Source organism: Chrysemys picta, chromosome 10 (assembly GCF_011386835.1).
Source record: "Chrysemys picta bellii isolate R12L10 chromosome 10, ASM1138683v2, whole genome shotgun sequence".
In the NCBI taxonomy this organism is placed as follows: Eukaryota; Metazoa; Chordata; order Testudines; family Emydidae; genus Chrysemys; species Chrysemys picta.
Genome location: NC_088800.1, coordinates 934,291 through 957,278, shown reverse-complemented (window position 1 = coordinate 957,278; position 22,988 = coordinate 934,291). Strand labels below are relative to the sequence as shown.

The 22,988-nt window shown below is 65.0% G+C and overlaps 1 protein-coding gene across 2 annotated transcripts in view; it reads left to right on the top strand.

Annotated features, from left to right (window-relative positions):
* The window catches only part of SEMA4B (semaphorin 4B), a 29,035-nt gene extending 6,508 nt beyond the window's left edge, over window positions 1-22,527 (top strand). For both annotated transcript variants that reach the window (XM_065559091.1, XM_005300657.4), the window contains exons 2-15: window positions 3,469-3,682; window positions 13,875-14,035; window positions 14,520-14,582; window positions 15,606-15,704; window positions 16,251-16,350; window positions 16,786-16,902; window positions 17,271-17,428; window positions 17,728-17,909; window positions 18,354-18,504; window positions 18,864-19,074; window positions 19,169-19,284; window positions 20,060-20,226; window positions 20,451-20,545; window positions 20,967-22,527. In XM_065559091.1, coding sequence (XP_065415163.1) covers window positions 3,580-3,682; window positions 13,875-14,035; window positions 14,520-14,582; window positions 15,606-15,704; window positions 16,251-16,350; window positions 16,786-16,902; window positions 17,271-17,428; window positions 17,728-17,909; window positions 18,354-18,504; window positions 18,864-19,074; window positions 19,169-19,284; window positions 20,060-20,226; window positions 20,451-20,545; window positions 20,967-21,751 — 2,508 coding nt within the window. In that variant the 5' untranslated portion in view covers window positions 3,469-3,579 and the 3' untranslated portion in view covers window positions 21,752-22,527. The remainder of the gene's footprint in view (window positions 1-3,468; window positions 3,683-13,874; window positions 14,036-14,519; window positions 14,583-15,605; window positions 15,705-16,250; window positions 16,351-16,785; window positions 16,903-17,270; window positions 17,429-17,727; window positions 17,910-18,353; window positions 18,505-18,863; window positions 19,075-19,168; window positions 19,285-20,059; window positions 20,227-20,450; window positions 20,546-20,966) is intronic.
* The last annotated feature ends 461 nt before the right edge of the window (window positions 22,528-22,988 follow it).

The following is a 22,988-nucleotide window of genomic DNA, read 5'->3' as shown; positions in this document are numbered from 1 at the left end:
CCCACACGCACCAGTTGTAGAGTGTCTCCCAGAAGCTGGATCAAAGCACGTCCCTTCGAAAAGTATCTACTCTCTCTTAAAGACTCCACGCGGTGGGGAGTCCACCACTGCCCCTCGCAGCCGTTCCAGTGTCTGATCACCCTCACTGCCAGGAAATCACATCTCATTTCAACGCTGAGTTTGCCCAACTTTCTGCCATTGGATCTCGTGTACCTTTGTCAGAAAGGCTGAAAACCTCTGCCTCTGACTTTCAGATCTGCTAGAGCCCTGGATCCAGGTGCTTCCCAGCCTTCTCTTTGGTTAGTTCCTTAAGCCACAAGGCTTCTTTTCCAGCCCCCGGATCAGCTTTGTGGCACTCCTTCGAACTCTCTCCAGCATTTCTCCCACCTGCTTGACGTGCAGCGACCAGCACTGGACACCTTGTCCCAGTTACAGCCTCACCAGGGCTGCGTACAGAGGCAAGCTCACCTCACCACTTCTACCTAGTATTTATGCAGCCAAGGACGAGCTTGGCTCTCTCCGAGCACAAGGCTGCTCTTAGGGAGGAGGCAGCGCTCAGGGGATCTGTGTAGCCGGCATCAGCCTCCCCGGAAGCAGTTGCTTTCCTGCGGTGCTGGAGCGTGAGGGGCTGCAGGCACCAAGCTCATCCTGCGGTGACTTGCAGAGCTTCAGACACTGGCTGGTGTGGTCAGTTCCTTGGGCCCTTGTGTGAGGCTCAGACTTGTGTGGGAGCAGCAGCAGGTGAACAGCAGCTCTCCAAACATGCCAGGTGGCCGATGGGGTCTGAGTCTTCCAGGTGCCCATCCCCATGGCGTCTAGGCCCTGGCTCTGGGCCATGGTTTGCTCTCACTCTCCCAGCTGCCCAACATTATTTTTAAATTAGGTCAATAGAGTAAAGTTCTATAGTTCAGGAAGGCTCTGGCGTTAGCAATGGGATTAGAGAGGAAGAGAGCTCACCCTGCTGGGGTCCTACCTGGCACCAACAGGGCACTGCTTAGGGGACACTCTCAGCACTGGGGTCCCAGCTGGTGCTGACAGGGCACTGCTGGGGAAAGCTCTCAGCATTGGGGTTCCAGCTGGCACTGACAGGGCACTGCTTGGGGGAAGCTCACGGCATTGGGGTCCCAGCTGGTGCTGACAGGGCACTGCTGGGGAAAGCTCACGGCATTGGGGTCCCAGCTGGCACTGACAGGGCACTGCTTGGGGGAAGCTCACGGCATTGGGGTCCCAGCTGGTGTTGACAGGGCACTGCTGGGGGGAAGCTCACACTGCTACAGTCTTGGCTGGCATTGGCTGATCTGAAAGTAAACTAGTTGTGTCTTGGCCAGGAATTGGTTGTTGTTCGGGCCCAGCCCGGCACTGCCCCAGCGGCAGAGCAATAACCAGGAGCATAGGTGGGAGAGACGGGCTGGTAGAGCCAAGCGCCTGGGGTCCAGGTGCCGATGGATTTACAGGGGCCTATTGCCAGGGGAACTAGCTGGAGCTTGTTTGCAGCCGGGCGCTGAAAGGATGTTTTGGTCCCACACTGTGTCTGCCAGCCCTGGGCACGCTGCCAGGCTTCTCCTGGCACGGAGCCCACGTGTGTATGGGAGTCATTCCAGCGGGGCCCTGCACCAGCTGCACTCCTCAGCCCCAGCATAGCACAGGGCAGGGGTGAGCGGTGACCTGCAGTGCAGTCACCCCTCCTCAAGGCAGGTGCAGGAAACTGGTGCCACCCTTCACTCTGCTGCACTGAGGGTGGGGACTCCGCTGGGCCCAGGTGTCCTGCCCCGACACCGGCAGGAGCAGACGGACGCCCATCTTGGGAGGCACTGGCCTGGCAGGACATACAGAGAAACCTGTTGAGTTCCCAGCTGGGCTCACAGAGCCGAGCCCAGTGCTGCCTGGGCGGCCCCAAACCCACACTTGTGAGCTTCCCTGCCACATGCCCTGCCTGGCTGTTTGTTCTCTGTATTGCAGCAGCTCTGTGTGCCAGGCGCTGCACACTCACAGGGGGGGGACGGTGCCAGCCCCAAACTGCTCACAGCCCTGGCCCCCTCCTTTTAGGGGTGGGAAGTCCCCCAGGGCTCCCTGTCTGCCTGCAAAGGCACTAGCAAGGGATTGCTTTCTGGTGAGTGTGTGGCCCTGGGGCAGGGAGCTGCATGCCCTGGGGGGCGCAGGGGCCGAGCCAGAGGGCTGTGACAGCAGCAGGCACTGGCACAGCAGGGGGCAGCGTTAACACAGTGGGGGAGGTGGGGGGTAGCCCAGCGAGGGTGCAGGGGGACAGATCGCTGTGGGGACAGAATGGGGGGTGTATGTCTGGGGGGGTCAGGTCAGCCTCAGCCACCCCTGGGAGCCGAGGGGAGCCCGGGCAGGGCTGTGTGTGGCGGGTGCATGTGCTGTTGGGGGTGCGGGGAGCGTGGCTGAAGTATCTGAAGAAGTGAGGTTCTTACCCACGACAGCTTATGCTCCCAATACTTCTGTTAGTCTTAAAGGTGCCACAGGACCCTCTGTTGCTGTGGTGTGGTGGTGACTGGGTGTGTGTGGGGAAGGAGATGGTGCTGTGGGGCCGGGTGTGTGTGGGCGGTGGCATGGGGGGTTCCGATGCTGTGGGGTGGCAGTGGGGATGCTGACACTGGTACAGTCAGGGTGGGGGATGGGTACTGTTGCAGGGGGCAGTGGTGCTCCCACAGTGGGGGCATGGGGTGCTGGGGGTGCTGGCACTGGTGGGGGGCAGGCAGTGGGTGCTCACACTGACACTGGGGTCAGGGGTGGGGGGCAGGCCGTGGGATGGGGCTGTTGCAGCTGGTGGGGCTGGCCAATGCTGAGTTCTGTCCCTCCCTAGGTCTGGCCGCCAGCCTGTGGGGGGCAGCCATGGGGTGGAGCAGGCGGGGGAGGGGCCACGGGGCGGGTGATCCATGTGGAGCCGGCCGTGCCGTGGGGCAGCCCACGCTGAGCGCTCTCTTCCACTAGGTCTGGCTGCTTTTGGGGGGCAGTGCGGGGCCATGGAGCGGGCAGGCGGGCCGAGGGGCATGGGGGCGGGGTTCCATGGGGCGGGCGGGCCGTGGGACAGGGCGGCTGGTGGCCATGGGGCGGGCGGGCCGTGGGACAGGGGGGCTGGCCGTGGGGCGGGCCGGGAGCATGGGGGCGGGGTTTTATGGGGCGGGCCGTGGGGCGGAGTTCTATGGGGTGGGGCGGGGTTCCGTGGGGCAGGGGGGCTGGCCATGGGGGCGGGGTTCCATGGGGCGGGGTTCCGTGGGACAGGGGAGCGGGCCGTGGGGCGGGCCGGGAGCACGGGGGCGGGGTTCCGTGGGACAGGGGGGCTGGCCATGGGGGCGGGGTTCCATGGGGCGGGCCGTGGGGCGGAGTTCTATGGGGTGGGGCGGGGTTCCGTGGGGTGGGCCGGGAGCATGGGGGCGGGGTTCTATGGGGTGGGGCGGGGTTCCGTGGGGGGGCGGGGCCGCCCACGCTGAGCGCTCTCTCCCCCAGGTCCGGCTGCCGCAGGAGGCCCCGCCACGCGGGGGGCGGACGGACGGAGGGACCGACGGAGGGACTCGGAGCTGCGCTGCGCTGCCCGGGAGCGGACCCGCCCGGCCGGCCATGGGGCTCGGGCTCTCGCTCTCCCTGCTGGCCCCGGCGCTCTGGGCCCTGCTGCTGCTCTCGGCCTCCGAGGAGACGGTGCCGCGGGTCAGTCTGCACTACGGTGAGTGCGGGGCGGGTTCGCTGGGGCTCGCCGGGGACTAGGGTGACCAGATAGCAAGTGTGAAAAATCGGGACAGAGGGTGGGGGGTAATAGGAGCCTACATAAGAAAAAGCCCCAAATATTGGGACTGTCCCTATAAAATCGGGACATCTGGTCACCCTACCGGGGACCCGGCTCCGCTGCCGCGCTCCCTGCGCCCCGCTGAGCCCGGCCCTGGCCGGCGTCTCCTGGGAGCCGGGTCCCGGGTCCCGCAGCTGCCCGGGCAGGGGCTGGCTGGAAGGAGACACACCCCCCCCCCCCGGGCGCTGTGGCGGGGCCGGCAGGAGGGAGCCCGGCGGGGGGCACTGAAGGAGCTGTGGCTTGGGGCACAGATCACTGCCAGCAGGTACACGTTGTGTTACACGCCCGTGCATGTCTGTAGGAGCAGACACGGGGGCAAGACCATGCACGCTCCCCGGGCAGTGCTTTGCGGTCCCGTCCCTGGCCCCGCCAGCGGTCTCCAGCCATTGGCGTTGTGTGTGTGCCAAGTGCAGCGCCTTTCACACACTCCTCTGTGGCACAGCGCGCAACACAGCGCTCCCCACGTGTGTCACCAATGGGCCTCTCCAGAGTGTCCCGCTCGCTGCGCTAGTCAATGCAGGGATGGGACCTGCTGAGGCCTGAAGGCGCAGGGCTAGGAGCTCCAGGGGGGGCGGGGGGCGGGCTGTGCCTCTGGCCCCATTGACTGCACTGTGTGGCCCAGGCCCACAGCACTGGGAGGGAGGAGGGGCCGGGCTGGGCCGGGACATGGGGATTTGTGTGGAATTGCTCCCAGTGGTGGGGAGGTGGGAGCCGGGAGAGCAGAGAAACGCCCTCCCCACCCTGTGGCGTGTGATGTACGCGTCTGGCTTGGCTCCCCTGGAGCAGCTGGGCTGGCAGTGGGATTGGGCTGACGCTGCGTTTGTGTCTGTCTCTGTCCCTCAGTCCCGTGCTCGCAGCACTGCCCTTCGGGCTCTTGTCCCGCCCGGCTGACGGCGTGTCCCTGGGAGATGGGCACCTGCTAAGGGATATGCCGCTGCCCCGGTGGCAGCACACAGCGCCATGCCAGTCGTCCCCAACTCACTGGCCCCTGTGCATGGGCCTGGGTTCCAGCAGCTTTTGGGAGAGGCTCCTGACTGCTGCGTCTAGGCCCCTCCGCTGGCTCCAGGGGCAGGGGAGGTGAGGGCAGGGGACAGCCTGCTTAGGGCCTGTGCACACTGGCTGGCCCATTCTCTGGAGCTGCAGGGTTTCAGTCCTGCTGGTGGCCGATTCCCAGGGCCCAGCTCACCCCCTGCCAGCCTTCATTGGCCACAGCAGGAAAGTTATACACCGTAGAGCCCGACCTGTCCGAGGACCCAGCTTGCCTGGGTCCTGCCTCCAGCACCTGTTGCACAAGGGGAGGTGATGCTGTCGGGGGGATCCCCCCTCACCCTGCTGCCCTGGGCTGGGCCTGGAGCTTGAGAGTTCTCTGCGGACGGCCAGTGTTGCTCCGGTACGCTCTCACCCTGCCCCTGCACTTGACTCTGAGCTGAGTCTGGGGACCCTTCCCTCGGTGTGGGGCTGAGCGGAGTCTCAGGGGACGTCTGCCCTGCACGGCTCCCCACAGGGGCTCTGACGTTGCCCTGAGGAGTACAGGGCTGTGCCTGTGTTGGTGCTCAGCGGGGGAGGAATTAGGCGGTGAGGTGGTTGGGGTAGGCCAGCCGGAGGGCTAAGGGGCTGGGCTTGGGGGGGCTGCGCAGGGACTCCTCTGTGGAGTTTGGGCCCAGACGTCGGCGGGTTGAACCCACTCCTGCGCAAGCCGGAGCTGGGCAGAAGTGTCCCGTCCGGTGTTTGTTGCTGATCGGGGAAAGCGCTGAACTCCCTGTGGGCTGGGAACCCTGGGCCAGCCGGGGATAGTGACCAGGCCAGCGAACCCCAGAGAGTGGAGGGGGCCTGGGCTTGCCCCGCCGCGGCTCTGGCCCCAGCTCACGAGGTGATGTGTGTAGCACTTGCCAGCGTCCCTTTGACCTCCCCCAGGGGCCAGTGGGATGGTGCTCGGCTCTGCAACTCCGTGGTGCAATCCTGCAGCCTACGTTCTCCCTGGTGTTGAAATGCTTGTGACACCTCTGCTAGGTGCTGAGGCTGCGAAACACCAGTGCCCTGCCTAGCCCCGCAAGCCACAGCTTGCCTCCGAATGGTTGCTGCGTGGCAGGCTGCCAGCACAGGGGTGCAGCCTGGGCAGGCCCACGGTACATGCTGGCCCGTGCGGTAGGGCCAGGCTGGGGGTGTAAGCGATGGACGGGGCGAAGCAATGGAAGAGCCGCTCCAGGCAGTAGGAGCCGGGGGAGCTCCGCTGTCAGGCAGAGCTGTCCCCAGCGAGGCTGTCCCAGCAGCAGACGCTGCAGAGCAGGCTCCTGCACCCAGCATGGGAGGGCTGCCTGAAAGCCCAGAGGCCAGGCTGGAGAAGCAGGGGCGGGGGAACGGCAGGGTCTGTGTGTTTGGCTGGAGCCGGTCCAGGGAGGGTTGAATAGAGAGGGTGGCTTTGAACTGGGTCCTGGAATGGTGGGGGAGGGGAGGGGCTGGCACTTCCCTGCCCCCTCTTCCCTGGCATGAGCAGGTCGCTGGGGAGGGAAGGGGTTTGCTTTCCGCTCCACTGGGTCCTATCCTGCCTTGTTGCTGGGAGCAGAGGCTCCTCCCCAGGGCATCCTTGCCAGGGTGTTCTGCAGGGATCCCATCCTCTCCCATGGGCACGGCTCTGGCACTTCCCCCCTCCGTCCGTCCGTCATGCCCCTGCTCTCAGGCTGCGCTCACCAGGGCCAGGGGGAGCAGTCTGGTGGTCTGTCCTGTGTGCTGAGCATTCGGGACCCTGTGTGGTTAGTGCTGGGGGCCCTGCCCTGCTCCCAGCTGCTGGGTGAGGTCGGAGCCCAGGAAGCATGGTTTGCCCAGTGGCCGGGGACTACCCATGGGTTGGGCAGCCTGGAACAGGTCGCAGTACTGCAGGGATAGCAGCACTGCCCACCCTGGCAGGGCCTTGGGACGGTAGAGCTGTTCCCGATTGCAGAATGCTCAGGGCCGCGGTGATGGGGCAGTGGGGACCTGCAGCAGGGCGAGCACTGTGCGTCAGGCTGGGTGGACAGGCAGGGAGGGAGGGATAGCTCAGTGGTTTGAGCATTGGCCTGCTAAACCCAGGGTTGTGAGTTCAGTCCTTGAGGGGGCCATTTAGGGAACTGTGGTTTAAAAAAAAAAAAAAATCTGTCTGGGGATTGGCCCTGCTTTGAGCAGGGGGTTGGACTAGATACCTCCTGAGGTCCCTTCCAACCCTGATAGTCTCTGAGTCTATTCTATGATTCTATGCACAGGGATGTTCCTTGCCACCCAGTGGGGTCAAACTCTGCAGCCTTCGGCAGGAGTCTGTTCCCAGTAACACCCCAGCCTGCCATCTGGGTTTCTCTGCTGTGGTCAGGCCAGCAACCCAAGGGTGCTCGCAGGGCACTGCCCTGCCCAGCGCTGCCCCGGGGAGCGCTCCCCTCCTTGCTGGCAGCTCAGACTGGGCGCCCTTTGCTCCGGCAGGGTGAATGCAGCAGGTTCTCGCTGGCCAGGTGCTGCCTGGGGCCTGTTGCTCAGGGGCAGGGGCAGTGTCTGTTGTACATAGTAGCACCCAGATGCCCTGATCAGGATAGGGCCCGTGGTGCTGGGCGGGACAGCCAGAGCTCTGTGTATGCCTCATCCTGCCCCTGACATGCCAGGTCAGTTCTCTGGCTTGTACTGGGCTCAGCCCTGCCTCCAATCCCTGCCCCAGGTGGGCCCATCCCAGCCTCACGTGCCCACACTGGCTTATGGGCCCGGGCTCTGTACAGCTCCGCTCCAGTCTGTGGGGGTGGGGGGGCTGCTCCGATGGATAGCACGGCCTGGCCCGTCCCCCCGGAAGAGCAGGGACCTGCCCTGTGCACCGCGCCGGTGGGGAAGAGGGTCCATCCTGAGCGCAGCCCACTGGAGTGCGGGGGCGGGGCGGGGCAGGGCGAGTTGCTCTCCTTCACCTCCAGCAGGTTTGCCTGGAAGCAGCAGGTCCTGTCCCAACACGTCCCGTTGGCTGGAGCGCAGGCTCCCTGCCAGGCTGCTCAGGGAAGAGCTGCCCCTCCCGCTACCGGCCTGGCTGGTGCGGGCTCAGAGAAGGTTGTACCTGGGGCCCTGTGCTGCTCTGAGGGCCCCGGCCCTGCCGGGGGGGCTGCTCCGCTCCCAGCTGGCTCCGGGCACCTTGCCTAGGGGCCCCAAGCAGCATCGGGACGTCCCTGGAAGCCTGGCAGCTGTTGGGCACGGGGGCAGCAGAGGCAGGACCCCTCGGCTGGGACCCAGGTCTGTGCCTGGCACCTGCGTGGGCATCAGAGCTCCCTGTCTCTCCTGCTAGCACAGAGAGGGCCCTGCCCGGAGGCTGGAACGGAGCAGCTGCTCCTGGGGCCCTGCATGTCCAGTGCCCAAAGGAGCCTGGCTGGGAGGTGGGGGCCCTTCTGCACAGTCACTGCCAGCGGGCCCAGTCTGCTCCTTGTGGCTGCTGGGAGCTTTGGGTCCACAGCAACTGTGGCTCATTCCTGCCCGGGCAGGTGGAGTCGTAGCGATAGTGCTGGCCTGGGCGGGTCATCATCCCCGTCCCCCAGCTCCCAGACAATGGGACAGGGTCACTAACCCGCCCGCTGCACAGCGGGGAACCGAGGCACAGAGACGCAGGGAGGCAGCGGCAGAGCCAGACAAGGAACCCAGGAGTCCTGATCACCAGTTCCCCCGGCTCTGGTTGCCGCCAGTGGGCGGGTGCCCCCTGCAAAGGCTCATGCCAGCTGATTTTGTCCTGCCCGGGTGGCTAGACCCCTGTGAGGGGGATCTGGGATGGGAACTTGCAGGAGGAGTTGTCATCAGTAGCCTTGTGCTGAGTGGGGAGACAGCCAGGTGGAGGTGACGCCCAGGAGGCTGGGGCTGTGAGTCAGAGAGCTCCTCGCTGGGGAGAGGAAGCACTTCCGGGGCTGGTTTCCTGCCCAGTCATAGGGCAGGTAACTGCAGCTGCTCGGCAGTGAGTCAGCCCTGCGGGAGCCCGGAGTCCCGTCCTGAAGTGCCCTTTGGGAGCGGCCTCCCGCAAGGGGCAGGGTGTGCCAGGGCTCCAGCCAGCACTTCGTTCCATACCCCGTTCTGTCTGCTCTCGGCTTCCCCCCGGAAGCTCCCAGCCCTGTGCCCAAAGGAGACATTGCCTGGGATGAAAGAGCAAGAACCCCACTCTGCCTGTTCTCCAGACCGTCCGTGCTGCCCCCTCCACTGGGACAGGAGGCTGGCATGCCTGGGAGATGTGAGCAGATGGGCTCTGAGCATCAGGAGTGCAGGGTTGGGGTCTGAGTGCGTGGCCTGAGGTATGCGGTGGGGGCAGGTCAGTCTCTGCTCAGGCTGCTTCTCACAGGGCAGCAGAATACAGTGCAGGTGATCTACAACTGGAGCATGGCACGGGCGGTCTCTGGGCCTGGCACTCCTCTCCCACCAGCTTGACTCCATGCTGCTGCTCCTGATTCACCCCAGAACTGGGCGGCGGCAGGGGCTGCACCCAGAAGTTGTAAAATTATTTTTCCCCCGCTGAGTTAGTGGCCAGTGTTTGAGTCGCATTGGCTTCTGCTGTCTGTCGGGAGATTTCTCCCCTCTGCTGCTCTAAGCCGTCCTGTCAAGATGCACAGCTACCGAAACCAGAACAAACGCTTCCCAGCCTGTAGAGCGGGCTTTCAAAACTAGCCCATCTCGGGGACAGGCCAGCAAATTGGCAGCTGTTCGGGCCCCAAGCCTGCCCAGCCTGACCTGGTGGCATCCGGTAGGAATGTGGTGGTGGTATAGAACTGTGATAACACCGATCTGGCAACGTGAATGTCGTGTTTCTCTGCAGAGGCCTGGTCTGCACATAACATGTATGTGGACCCCCCCCCCCAAGCGCAGTGATGCCCCCCCACCCACCCCGGTGTTGTACTTAAAGTACTGCACAGGATCTTTTTAAATATATGGAGATCTACCTATCTCCTAGAGCTGGAAGGGACCCCGAAAGATCGAGTCCAGCCCCCTCCTTCACTAGCGGGATCAAGTACTGATTTTGCCCCAGATCCCTAAATGGCCCCCTAAATAGCAAGGATTGAACTCACAACCTGGGTTTAGCCGGCCAATGCTCAAACCACTGAGCTATCCCTCCCCGGGAATAAGGCAAAGCGCCACATTTATTGGTAATACATGTATCAAGCAACACTGTATCCTATGCATATGATCTATATTACACTCATGCACTCACACACGAACACACAAGCACACTCCGTCTTGTTGTTGTTACCAATTAGTTGCTCCCCTTAACTTCACTGGCCAGGTGAGTTAGATGGGGGAGGGGTGGAGCCCAGGGCCACCCAGAGGGGGGGCAAGTGGGGCAATTTGCCCTGGGCCCCGCAGGGGCCCCGCGAGCCCTGGCTGAGAATCCCTTTCCTGGCTAGAGGCGTCTTTTTACTTATCCGGCGGCGGTCCGGTCTTCGGCGGCATTTCGGCGGCAGGTCCTTCAGTGCTGCCGAAGACGCGGAGCGACTGAAGGACCCGCCGCAGACTGGGAGCACCCCCTGGTGAAGTATGTCCACTCCCCCGCTTTGCCCCAGGCCCCCGAAATCCTCTGGGCGGCCCTGGTGGAGCCGGGCTTCTGCCGATACGGATCAATGCTCCGACATTGACAAGACAAGACCCCGGGTCCTCTGCAAGACACCTCACATTTATAGCAGCTTCCCTCTCATGCAAATCTGTATCTGTGTTGGTTGGTCCTTCGTGCTGCTTCTTTCTGGGTGTTGTCCCAATGCTGTTCAAAAAGGGTGATGGCTGCAGCTGTCTGGAGGTACTTGCCTTCCTCATTCACACACCTCGTCATTCAACAGGGCAATTGATTAACCGGGCGCCGGGGATCTTATTCTACTCCTAGCAAAAAGACATTTTTTGAACATTCTAACAAGGCTCAATACAAAGGTTTCTATGTAAGGATCTGATACGAAGCTGTATGAAACTAGAGGCATAATACAAAGTTACATGAAGATGCTCAATGCAGAGATTTCTCTACGCTGGCCCCCGGTGATGGAAGAACGCTGCTCTCCACTTGGCTGCTGTTGCTTGGGGAGGTGGAGGAAACCCCTCCGTGGCTCTGGCTGCATCTGCGTGCACAGGAGTCCCTGGGCCCTCAACATGGTTCCCTGTTGCCCTTGCTGCTGGAGCAGGAGGGGGCGAGTGCCCGGGGAGGGCAGCCAGGGGGGCTGTGGCTAGTGCTTCAAACCTGGTTTGGCCGGAGGAGGTGGAGATTCGGCCCAGGAAGGGTTGGGCTGGGGGGGCTGTGCTGCTTCCAAGAGGTCAGGTCAGGTCAGGCCCCCCCGGGTGTGAATCATCAGCCAGGCCCGGCTGGGCATTGCCAGCTATGGTACGGGGCTGGCCATGGGGCAGCTCTGGGGCTGAGGCAGGCAGTTAACTGCAGGGCAGGTGGCAGGGTGAGCCCGTGGCAGCCCCATGGCGCTGTGCTGCCCGGCTGCGTGCGATGCTCTGCACATCGCTGGCTGCCAGGGGGTCTGTGTCCTCGCTGCCACCCTGAGCTGGGCTCCATCCTTCCCGGGCAATCGCTCCACCTCACCGACCCTGGACAGCCCGGCCCGGGCCTGCAGCGGTGTGTGTGGCTGGGACCCTGGGGCTGGAGCGTTAGCGATTCTGTTGTGGAAATAGACTCCAGCCCCCAAGCCGAGGATCGACTCGCCCCTCCCCCCGTGCCGGGGGCTCTGCGGGGCCAGGGATCGACTCCTGGGCAGGGGGCAGCTCCCACCATGCACTGGTCCATGTGGCTAGGAGGGCCGGAGCGTTGCATCCCGGGCCTGCCTATTCCCCTGCTGCCCCTCTCCGAGAGCTGCTGTGAATCTCAGCACAGCACTCTGTGTGGCTGGAGCGCTGGGCCTGTCCCTGGATCCTGCAATCAGCTGGCAGCGCGGGGGGTGAGCTGGGAATTCACGCCTGGCTGGGCACTGAGAGGCACTGGGAGCTCTCCAGCCGGTGCTGAGCAACGTAATGAGCTCTCAGGGCTGCAGATAGTCGCTGGGCTGCCCCAAGCTGTGCGGGGCACTCAGAGGGCTGGCAGGATGGGTGGGGGTGCAAAGGGCAGGCAGGCTGGCTGTTGTGTTAGTGCAGAGACAGGAAGTGGCTGTGGCGCGGTGTTGTGGCACAGCCTGTGTCAGGGCAGGGGGCTTGTAGGGGCTCTGGTAACTGGCTGCTGCCTGAGGCTGTTGAGGGGGTGTCTGTACCGAGGGGTGAGGGGTGATGCCAGCATACTGGGCAGAGCACTGCCCTCGGATGGGGGTTGGTCTGGCTGGCCCATGGTGCTGCAAGCCCTGGGCAGCGGCTCCCCAGGCTTGGCACAGGGGGGCATTGTTGGGCTGGGCCCTGTGGCAGGGGGGCGCTGGGGGTCGGGAGCTGCCTTGCAGCAGCACCCAGGAGGCGAGGCTCGAGCACAGCCGTAGCACCAGGGCGACGCAGCCTGGTCCCCTGAGAGCTGCTGGGTCTAGGAGTCGTGGCCTGGGATGGGGGAGGCAGAGGGAGCCGTGCCCAGCGTGATGCTACGGGGCAGGGGCCCTGGCAGCCCCAGAGTGGCACCTGCCTGCTCCCTGCCCACCGTCCCTGTGCCAGGCCTCCTTGCTCCTACCCACCACACTCACTGTGGGAGGCTGGGGGCAGCGAAGATGGCTGCTGGCAAGATGAAGCAGGGACATGGGGGGGGGGGCAGTACTGGCCCCAGTCTCCCCTCTTCCACCCCACTGCCTCAGATTCCCTCCTCACAGCCCTGCCCCAGCTCCTCCCCGCTGCCCCAGGCACCGCTGCTCAGGGGCACCCCCTCCTGGGGGGGGGGTACTGGGGAGGCCAGCGGGGTTCAGGGCTGAAGCTCATGAGGCGTCCCCCGGCCTGCCCTGTGCACTGTCCCCCATTGTCCCAGAGCCGGGATCCCTGACACTGGCGTGAGCCTTGGGCACTGCCGCCCTGACCGGTACATGCTCTTCCCAGGAACCTGCCTCTGCCTGGCCCCAGGGGCTTGGCCCGGACTCTCTCCTGAGCCCTTCCCAGGCAGGGACTCGTGGCGGGGGATTGCTGGGGCACCGGATGTCCCCGAGCTCATGGCAGAATGTTCCTGCCTCGCACGGCAGCCGGGTTTAGCTGCACACAGCACAGGCAGGCCTGGGGTAGCACAGAGAACAAAGTTACAGCCTGGTCATAGACTCACAGAATCTCAGGGTTGGAAGGGACCTGGGGCGGTATCTAGTCCAACCCCCTCCTCAAAGCAGGACCAACCCCCAACCCAGCCAGGGCTTGGTCCATCTTGGGCTGCCCCGAGTCCTATAACACCTCTTTTGTCCCAGTTCAGGAGACTCCAGCTTCCAACAGCCTCCACTTAACAACCCTGCCTGGCCCCTCTCAGTCCTTGTTCTTGTTCCCAGGCGAAGCTGGCTGGCTTCCTGCGGAGGGGGGAGGGGGGTGTGCATGGGCCATCCATGGTCATTAGTTGCTAGGTACCAAATGTCAGAGCATTGGAATGGCCGTACCCCAGACAGCTAGGTCAATCACACCTGGCTCTCTGCAGAGGGTGAACAACCTTTTCCCCACTGCTAGTTGATGCAGCATATAGGGGAAACTGAGGCACGCACAGTGTTCATACAGAATATTACAGAAAAGTCCCACTCGGTCAAAGGGCCTAGCCAGTTTCTTGTCATGAAATGGCCACAGGGTCCTTGTGAGCTCTCAGGGGCTCCAAGAACTGTGGGGAGCCCAGCGCTGGGCTAGCAGGGGCTGCGGGTTGGGAGTGAGAGGCACCGGCAGAGCTGTGGGGGTGCCCAGGACTGGGCTAGCAGGGGCTGTGGGTCGGGATTGAGGGGCCACCGGCAGAGTTGGTGGGGTGAGTCCACGTTTCATGAGCCCTAACGTCCCCTCGCCATTTGTACTGGGAGGAAGGAGCCACCCCTGCTGAGGGAGCAGCGGGCAGTGCCAGCGTGTGGATTCTGGAGAGCTGGGGGCTGCCCAGTGCCACGGCTGGGGATCAGGCTGTACCGTGGGGTGCTGGGATGCCCAGGGGTGGGTCTGGCATGGAGCATGGAGCCCTGGACACACTGACGGGCATGTTGCTGGCTCTCCCCAGGCTCCTCCGAGAGACCCGTGTGGTGGTTTGAGAAGGACGGAGTCACCAACTACACAACCCTGCTGCTGAGCCCAGACGGGGGAACCTTGTATGTGGGGGCGCGAGAGTTCCTCTTCGCCCTCAACACCAGCCACTTCCAGCCTGGCCCGCAGCACCAGCTCGTAAGTCGCCTGGCAGTGCCGGGAGAGCGGGCGCAGGGGGGGCTGGACCAGCCCCTGGGGCGAAGGGAGCACACTGGCTGGCTGGCCGGGCGGGCGGGCAGATGGGGGCTCCCGTGAGATTCCCTCCCCAGCACTCCCAGTGTCTCTCCCGAGCACTGCAGGTGGCTGCATGTTCTGGGAGCCGGCAGGACAGCGAGCTGGAGCTGATGAGTTCAGCACCAAGCAGGGCCCTCTCAGCTTTCCCGCACCCCACACCCTGCTGGCTCCCTGGCCTGGGGGGAGCGGGGTGTCTCCTTGTCGCCTCTGGGCTCTGAGCCTCCGGCATGGCAGCTGCTCCCGTGCCCAGGTAGCGTTTCCCAGCGTGGCCGGCAGTGGGATGCCCCGCCGCAGCTGTGGGCCTGTCACCGGAGGAAGGGCCGTGCTGGCTGCTAGCGGGGGCACTGCCAGGGAGGGCTCTCCTGATAACCATCCCCCTCGCCCACAGCTGCCCTGGAGTGCGGACAAGGAGAGGAAGAAGCAGTGTGCGTTCAAGGGCAAGGACCCCCAGGTGAGCCCCCGGGGCACAGCGCACTGCCAGCCCGCCTGTGCCAAGAGACGGCGGGGATGGGACATCAGTGCCAGGGATGGAGAGACGGGCCCAAAGCTGGGGAGAAGCCTTGAACTGAACGTGCTCAGTGGGGCAGTGAAAGCCAGAGTGGGGCCTGCAGCCAGCCCTCAGCATAGCGCTGCCTGGATGCAGTCCCCTAGGGGGTGCTGTGGGGCAGAGGCTCAGCAGGGGGCGCTCTCCAGGCAGTGCTGGCCCATTGCCCGAGGGTGGCACCAGTGGGCGCTGCGCTGCAGGGAGCGTGGTGGGGCCAGCAGGGGGCGCTCTCCCCTGGCAGTCAGGGTTGGTCCCTAGGGGGCACTGGGCTGCAGGGAGTGGGGTGGGGCCAGCAGGGGGTGCTCTCCCCTGGCAGTCAGGGTTGGTCCCTAGGGGGCACTGGGCTGCAGGGCGTGGGGTGGGGCCAGCAGGGGGTGCTCTCCCCTGGCAGTCAGGGCTGGCCCATTGCCCCAGGGCGGCGCTAGGGGGCGCTGTGCACAGGGAGTGGGGTGGGGCACTCAGCAGGGGGCGCTCTCCCCTGGCAGTCAGGGCTGGTCCCAGGGTGGCACTAGGGGGCGCTGTGCTGCAGGGAGTGGGGTGGGGCACGCAGCAGGGGGCGCTCTCCCCTGGCAGTCAGGGCTGGTCCCAGGGTGGCACTAGGGGGCGCAGGGAGTGGGGTGGGGCACTCAGCAGGGGGCGCTCTCCCCTGGCAGTCAGGGCTGGCCCCATTGCCCCAGGGTGGCACTAGGGGGCGCTGTGCTGCTGTCTCTTGGGTAAGATGTGAAACTGAGGCCCGGGCTCCTGGCCTGTCCCGTGGGGGCCGGTGTTCGTCTGGCCCCTGGTCGCTCTAGCTGCGTCCCTAAATCCCGCTGGGCTCCCGGGGCCCCAGCGTGGGGTGACGGGGCTGGCAGGGGCTGCGGGTGCTGTGCCTGGGGAGGAGTGAACCCCGTGGGGGGCAGACTGAGCCGGTGCCTCTCGCCTTCCCCACAGAGGGACTGTCACAATTACATCAAGATCCTGCTGCAGCTGAACAGCAGCCACCTGTACGCCTGCGGGACCGGCGCCTTCAGCCCTGTGTGCACCTACCTCGTGAGTCCCCGTGCAAGCTCCGCCCGGCCCCTCCCCGTGCAAGCTCCGCCCGGCCCCTCCACTGCCCCACTCCCCCTGCAGGGAGCACTGGCTTGGGGGCTCTTCCTGCACCCGTGGCCAGGCTCGGAGACAGCACAAGTCCCTGTCACCCCAGGGACAGAGCTCACTATTCCCGCCCCTTCCGCCCCAGCTGGGCGACGCTCTGCTGCCCAAGGGAAGAGCTGAGCAGCCTTGGGCCAGGAGCAGAGTTAGGGGGCAGCATGTGGGCCCCAGAGCCGATCCCTCCTGCACCCAGTTCTCCTGGGTGGGATTCCAGGCCCAGCTCTGAGCCCTGGCAGGGCCGTGGCGAGGGCCCTGGGGTGTGATGGGGCAGCAGGAGGGACTTGGATGGACTCAGTAACCTGCCCAGTGAAATACCCTGGGGACGTGAGGAAAGGGCAGGAGACACCGCACCTGCATTCCCCCGGCTCCTGCCCTCCTCCTGGCCCCACCTCTTCCCCCCTTCCCCCCCGACTCTTCCTGGTCAGAGCACCCTCTCCTCTGCAGAATGTGCAGAACTTCAGCCAGGCGAGGGAGCTGCTGCTGGAGGACGGGAAAGGCCGCTGCCCCTTTGACCCCGAATACAAATCCACTGCCATCATGGTCGGTAAGGAGGGGCTGGTACCTCCCCGGGGTGGGGGCGGGGATGGGGGGGAACGGCTGTGCACCCCGCGGCCCGGCCTGTGGATGAGGAACAGCCAGTGGAGATGGAGCCAGTGGGGTGACGCTGGTCCCCTGGCAGAGGGACACGTGGTGCCCACCGCTGCCAGGCCGGGCCATAGGAGGCGCCTGGGAGCTCTGTTCTCTCTGTCCCCTCTGGCCAGATCGATACGTGCCTTCGGCTGGACGCCAGCAGCGGGATAGACCTGGCACAGAGCACTGCAGCACGGTTCCCTGGCGGGGGCTCGGAGAACCCCCTGGCGCAGCCGCCCTGAATGAGGGGAGATGGCAGCTGGATCTGCTCCAGACCCAGTGCCAGCAGCGGGGAGGGAGAAAGGAACCGGTCCCTCCTTATACCAGCGGGTCTGTCTTTCCCCGGCAGATGGTGAGCTCTACGCTGGGACCGTCAGCGACTTCCAGGGCAAGGAGCCGACCATCTACCGGAGCCAGGAGAGCCGCATCTCCCTCAAGACCGAGAACTCCCTCAACTGGCTGCAAGGTGCAGGGCTGCTAGGGCAGGGCCCGATCCCAGGCACACCTGGACAGGGGCGAGCAACAGGCGGCCCAGACAAGCTCCAGGAGCACGAGGAGGTGTCCGCCAGGGGGCTTAGGCTGCTGGTCCCAGTCAGACTTTGCCTCTCGCCTTGGGCTGCCCTCCTGTCCCCTCTCCCAGGCTAAGCAGGGCTGGCCGGGGTCACTGCTTGGCTGGGAGCCCCCCAAGGCAAGCTCAGCTTCCTTCCTTCCCATCACTGCCATACTCCTCCCCAGAGGAGGCTGCATCTCGGCCCCAGCGACGAATTGCCCAGACTCCAGGATGCTCTGGGGTCCCAGGGGGCTGACACTGAGGGCTCTGTATTTGGGATGCAGACCCAGCCTTCGTGGGCGCAGCCTACCTGCGGGAGAGCCTGCCGCCTGGCAACTCCGAGGGGGATGACGACAAGGTGTACTTCTTCTTCAGCGAGACCGGCAAGGAGTTCGACTTCTTCGAGAACACCATCGTGTCGCGGATCGCCCGCGTGTGCAAGGTGAGCCGCGTACTGTCCTCGGGCACAGCGGGTCTGTGTGTACGTGCCAGGGAGGCTGTGTGATGGGGTCGGTCACATGTGCAAACTGATGCAGGTAGAGTCACACCTGTGCGAGGGGAGGCCGTGCATGTGTCACTCATGGCCCCACCCAATGTGCTTGTGGCTGGGCCTGCAGCGCCCCCTGCTGCCCACAGAGCTCACCTGCTTCTCCAGGCTCCGCTTTTCTGGTGCAACCGCCCGTCTCTGCTGCACTGGGGGCCCAGGGCAGCGCAGGGTGACGCCCGCTCTCTCCTTGGCAGGGGGACCTGGGCGGGGAACGGGTGCTCCAGCGGAGGTGGACCACGTTCCTCAAGGCCCAGCTCTTGTGCTCGCGCCCCGACGACGGGTTCCCCTTCAACGTGCTGCAGGACGTCTTCGTGCTCACGCCGGACGAGCGGCGCTGGAGGGACACTGTCTTCTACGGCGTCTTCACCTCCCAGTGGTGAGCGCGGGCCAGGGCCCTGCAGCTGGCTCCAGCCAGAGACGCTCAGACCCAGACCAGGGCGTCTCCCTGAGGCACTGCCAGCAGAGGGGTTGGCCTGGGTTAGCAGAGGGGGGTGGGGAATGGGACCTGGGGCCTTTCCCGTCTAGGGGGCACTGGCTCCCATCCGGCCCCACGGTGCGGGACTGGCTGGCTCAGGGGGACGGGGAATGGGACATGGGGCCTTTCCCCACTAGGGGCCGCTCCCTGCAGCTGCTGACGGCTCTTCCCCTCCCGTTGTGTCCCAGCTGTTGGCCTGGTCCAGGTGCTGCGGGGAGCTGTGTGTCAGGGTGGATTGTGCCCAGCCTGCAGGGGCTGAGCTGTCTGCAGGGGCCGTGCAGGGGCCGGGTGTCTCCGGGTGGTTCCAGGACCCTTTTTCGCTGCTGATTTCCCCTCTGGTGCCAGGAACAAAGGGGGCCCGGGCAGCTCGGCAGTATGTGCCTTCGCCATGCACGACGTGCAGAAGGCCTTCGGCGGGCTCTACAAGGAGGTGAACCGTGAGACGCAGCAGTGGTACACAGACACCGGCCCTGTGCCAGAGCCCCGGCCCGGAGCGGTACGTCCCCCTCTCCCAGCACAGCGGGCAGGACTTGCCCCAAACCTGCCTGCTCCTTGGGGCACTGGACTCTCCAGCCTGGTCACATCAACACAGCCTGAGCCAATCCACACTGCCACCTTCCAGCGCCCCCCAGCCCCTGGGCGTCTTCCTTGAGCTCCTGGCCAGGTTGTCAGCAGGGGCCGCTGCAGCTCAGGGGGGCCAGGAGAGGCTGTGTGAAAGGCACCAGCACTCAGCCCCTGCCCTCACTAATGCCCCCTGCTGGGGCTGTGCACTGGGACCGCAGGCCGTGGGGCTGTCCCGGTGCTGCAGGGCTGTGCTGTCCATGTGTCTAGCTCTCTTCCTCTCTGCCCCACCAGTGCATCACCAGCCGCACGCGGCACATGAGGATCAACTCCTCTCTCCAGATGCCAGACCGCGTGCTGAATTTCATCAAGGACCATTTTCTGATGGACAGTGCCATCCGGAGCCAGCCGCTCCTGCTGCAGAGCCGCGTGCACTACCAGCAGATCTGCGTGCAACGCGTGCGGGGCCTGCACCACGCCTACGACGTCCTCTTCCTGGGCACAGGTGGGTCTCCCTAGGGAGCTCGTGGGGGCCAGCCAGGCAGGGTGTTCCCAGCCCGGGTGGCTCTGCTCAGTGCCCCCTGCTTTGTGCGTTGCAGACGACGGGCGACTGCACAAGGCCGTGAGCGTGAACCAGAAAGTGCACATCATCGAGGAGATCCGCCTTTTCCATGCCGGCCACCCAGTCCACAAGCTGCTGCTGGACCAGAGCCAGGCAAGCCAGCAAGCATGATGGGAAACTCCTGCATCCTCACCCTGCCTTCCCTCAGCAGGCAACATGACCCTGGGGGACCAGGAGCCATTCCCATACACAGCCTTGGAGCTGCCTTCTGCATGGCACTCTGCACAGCCCTGCTCCTGCTGCCCTGGGGCTGGGCACGCCCAGAGGGGCCAAGTGCTCTCGGTCAGCCTGTGGGGCAAACCGAGGGAGCCAGGGCCAAGCCTGGGCTCACTTCTCCTCTCACTGCCGAATGGCCCCCAGCATGGCTGGCTCTGGCTCCCTCCCTGGGCAGGGTTTCCTGCCCTGAAACAGGCTCATCAGGGAAAACCAACGGCCCCGTCTCCTGGGGGGAGCCAGGTGACAGGGTCTGCTCTGCAGAACTGAGGCAAACTCCATCCTCCCCGGTTTGGCTTTAGCAACAGAAACTCACAACCAGAGAGCGGCTCGGCTCAGCCCTTCTGCCCCCGCTGGGCTGCTCCAGCGCTCCTCTGCCTGCTCGGCCCACGCCCTAGAGCCTCTCTCCCCAGAGAGGTGCCCCCGCCCCCCCGCCTGGGGGGTCAGCAGAGCCCACGTACCCCTTTCCTGCCTGCCGACAGAGCGGGGATCTCGGACAGACGACAGGTAAATGTGGGTTTCAGGAATGGCACCTGCCACATAGATCCCATCCGGTGACGTCTCCTCGGTGACACACGTATGTGCACACGCATGTGCACACGCAGGCCCACGCCCTCTGCTGGGGCTGGCTCTCAATCTGCTCTCTCCTGCACAGGGCTTGCTTTACGCTACCTCTTACTCAGCAGTGGCCCAGGTGCCCGTCTCCAACTGCAGCCTGTACAGGAGCTGTGGGGAGTGCGTCCTGTCCCGGGACCCCTACTGCGCCTGGAGCGGAGAGGCCTGCCGCAGCGTCGCCCAGTACCACCTGCAGCTGCACCCCCAGTAAGTGCTGGGCTTGGCCAGCCCCCGCCCCTCTCGGCTGCCGCCAGCCCTGCCCAGATGCCGCCAGACCAGCCACTCTCAGCCCGGCCGCCCCCACCTTCACCCCTCTCAGCTCTGCCCCCCCACCCCCACCTTCACCCCTCTCAGCTCTGCCCCCCCAGCTCGGCCCTGCTCCTCGCTCCCTCCCTGCACAGGCCGCACTGACTGCGAATCTCCCCCTGCAGACCCTGGGCCCAGGATATCGAAGACGCCGACACGGAGAAGCTCTGCCAAGCAGGCAACGTGTCCCTGCCCATGCCCCGCCTTCTCCAACCCCCAGGTAAGGAGGCCTTGGGGCAGGACCCAGCGGGGTTGGGGTTTGCAAGCCTGCTGTGGGGCCGGGGGCTCTGGGACCTCTGCACAAGGATCCAAGGGGATCTCCCATCCCGTCCAGACTAGCTACCATTGCCCTCCGAAGGGCGGGTGGCGTCAGTGCCAGGGCCTGGCCAGCTGGGGGCGCTCAAGGAGCACACAGCTGCCGCCTCGCTCCTAGAGTGAGAACACGCCCCTCACCTGCGCGTAGACCCAGCCGCAGCATGGAGCTGGGTCCCCGATGGCCACCCCCATTCCCCCCCCCGTCATGGGGACATTGGGCCACATCCCAGTCGCTGCCCCGCGGGTGCCCCGGGCCTGGCGTGGGCAGGGGGAGGCGGCTGGCCGAAGCGGTTCCTGACCTGCCTGCGTGGCTTTTTGCTCCGCAGCAGAGGGACCGCAGTGCCAGCAGATCTGGCTCCTGCCCAACGCGGTCAGGCCCTTGCCGTGCCGGCTTTTGTCCAACTTGGCCTCGCGGCTGTGGGTGCACAATGGGACCCAGATCAACTCCTCCTACCTGGTGCTGCCGGACGGAGCTCTCATCCTGGTGGGCAGCCTGGAGCGCCTGGGCACCTACGAGTGCTGGTCGCTGGAGGAGGGCTTCCAGAAGCTGATGGCGAGCTACTGCGTGGGGGTGGAGGAGCTGGCCCCGGCGCTGCATGTGCCGCTGGATGCAGCAGGCAGGCCCCTGCCCGGCCAGGACGCCATGGAGACCATCAGCACCTCCCGGAGCACCTCTGCCGTGGGCAGCGTCTCCTCCCGGCACGACGGCAAGAGCTACTGGCCCGAGTTCCTGATCATGTGCGCGCTCTTCGGGGCGGCGCTGCTGCTGCTGGCGCTCTTCGTGCTCTGCCGGCACCGGGACAGCATGAAGGCCTTCCTCAAGCAGGGCGAGTGCCCCCGCGGGAGCCACAGGAAGGTGGGGCTGCCCGTCGAGAGCCTGCCCCTCAACGGCAGCAGCCTGCCCAGCACGGTGCCCGACCACAAGGGCTACCAGGCCCTGACCGACAACTACATCAGCACCCCCCCGCACGCGCCCCCGGGTGCCAGCCCGGCCTTCTCCCAGTCGGACAGGAGGCCCCTCAGCATCCGCGAGAGCTTCGTGGAGGTCTCTCCAGCCTGCCAGAGACCCCGGGTGCGGCTGGGCTCCGAAATCCGGGACTCCGTGGTGTGACCAGCCTGGGGCCATGAGCTGAGCCCGTGAGACGCACCAGCCCCGGCTCCGCTGAGCCTTCCCAGAGACCTGTGCCATCAGGACCGCAGCATGGCGGGGCTGCGTGGGGCTGGGCTGCCCCTGCCCCACCTCACCCTGCAGCCACTGACCCGGCTGTAACAATGACCTGCAAACTGCCCAGCGCCAAGCAGGGGAGGGGGGGGCCCAGCACTACGTAGCATGTTCTCGGGGAGGCAGAGCCCCTCTGTGTATCTGGGGGGCGCTCACACTCCCCTGCAGCCCTTGCCCCAGCCCTGCCACCCGTGGGACAGCTCTGGCAGCCAGGGGCCGTTGCTTGCTGCAGAAGCAGGGCGTTCCGGGAAGGCCCAGGGGCTCTGGTGCTGGGAGCGGTGCAGTGGGACCTGTGCACCTTAGTGGGGCGGAGCTGGCACGTCTAACACTGACACGTGTGAGCAAGCTGCTGCCTGCATGTGGAGCCCGTTCTGTGGCCAGGCAGGAGAGTTCATCTGTGTCGTATCCCCCTTGTTCCACATCCCGCTGTGACGTCCTGGCGCCTGCCGAGAGCTGGGTCGGGGCATGTTCTGTGCGTTTGTGCTTTGGGTTGTTTTTACTATGTGACAATGTGAACTGAGCCCCGGTGAGCACATCCGAGCAGCAGCAGGCGCCGCTGTGGGGGTGCTGTCACCGTACCGGCTCACACCGTTTGTGGACGTTCTTGCACAGAAATGAGTTGTTGTATCTGTCTTTTTTTATATAAAGTCCACATGTCTTGGTGAGGGGTGAGTGCATGGTTCCTGGGTGCTGCCCACGCGGGCATGGGGCATGACGGGGCTGTGAGCAGAGCTGGGCCTGCGCAAGGCACCTGTACTCAGCAGAAGCCCCTGCTTGGTGAATTGTAACCGCTCAGGCTGAAATTCCCCATGCTGGGGCGGCCTCGGCCTGAAGGCTTTGGGGAAGTTTCAGCCGTTCAAGAGCCCAGGGACAATCCATTGTAACATTTCTTGTAACCACTGGAGCTTGCAGGCTTTGGAGCGGAGGGTCCCCCTGCTGCCTTTTACTTTCCCATGAAAACTTGGCCAGGGGCAAAGGCTGGAAGGTTCCCAGCGGGGCCGTGCACAATAGCCTGCTCCATTCTCTGAAGATTGGTGTGCAAAGAGCATGCTCCAGCCCCCCCGGCTCCCACTGCAGGCCGTCCCCGCGGAGCGGGACCCAGCCCAGGCCAGAGGGACTTTCTCTG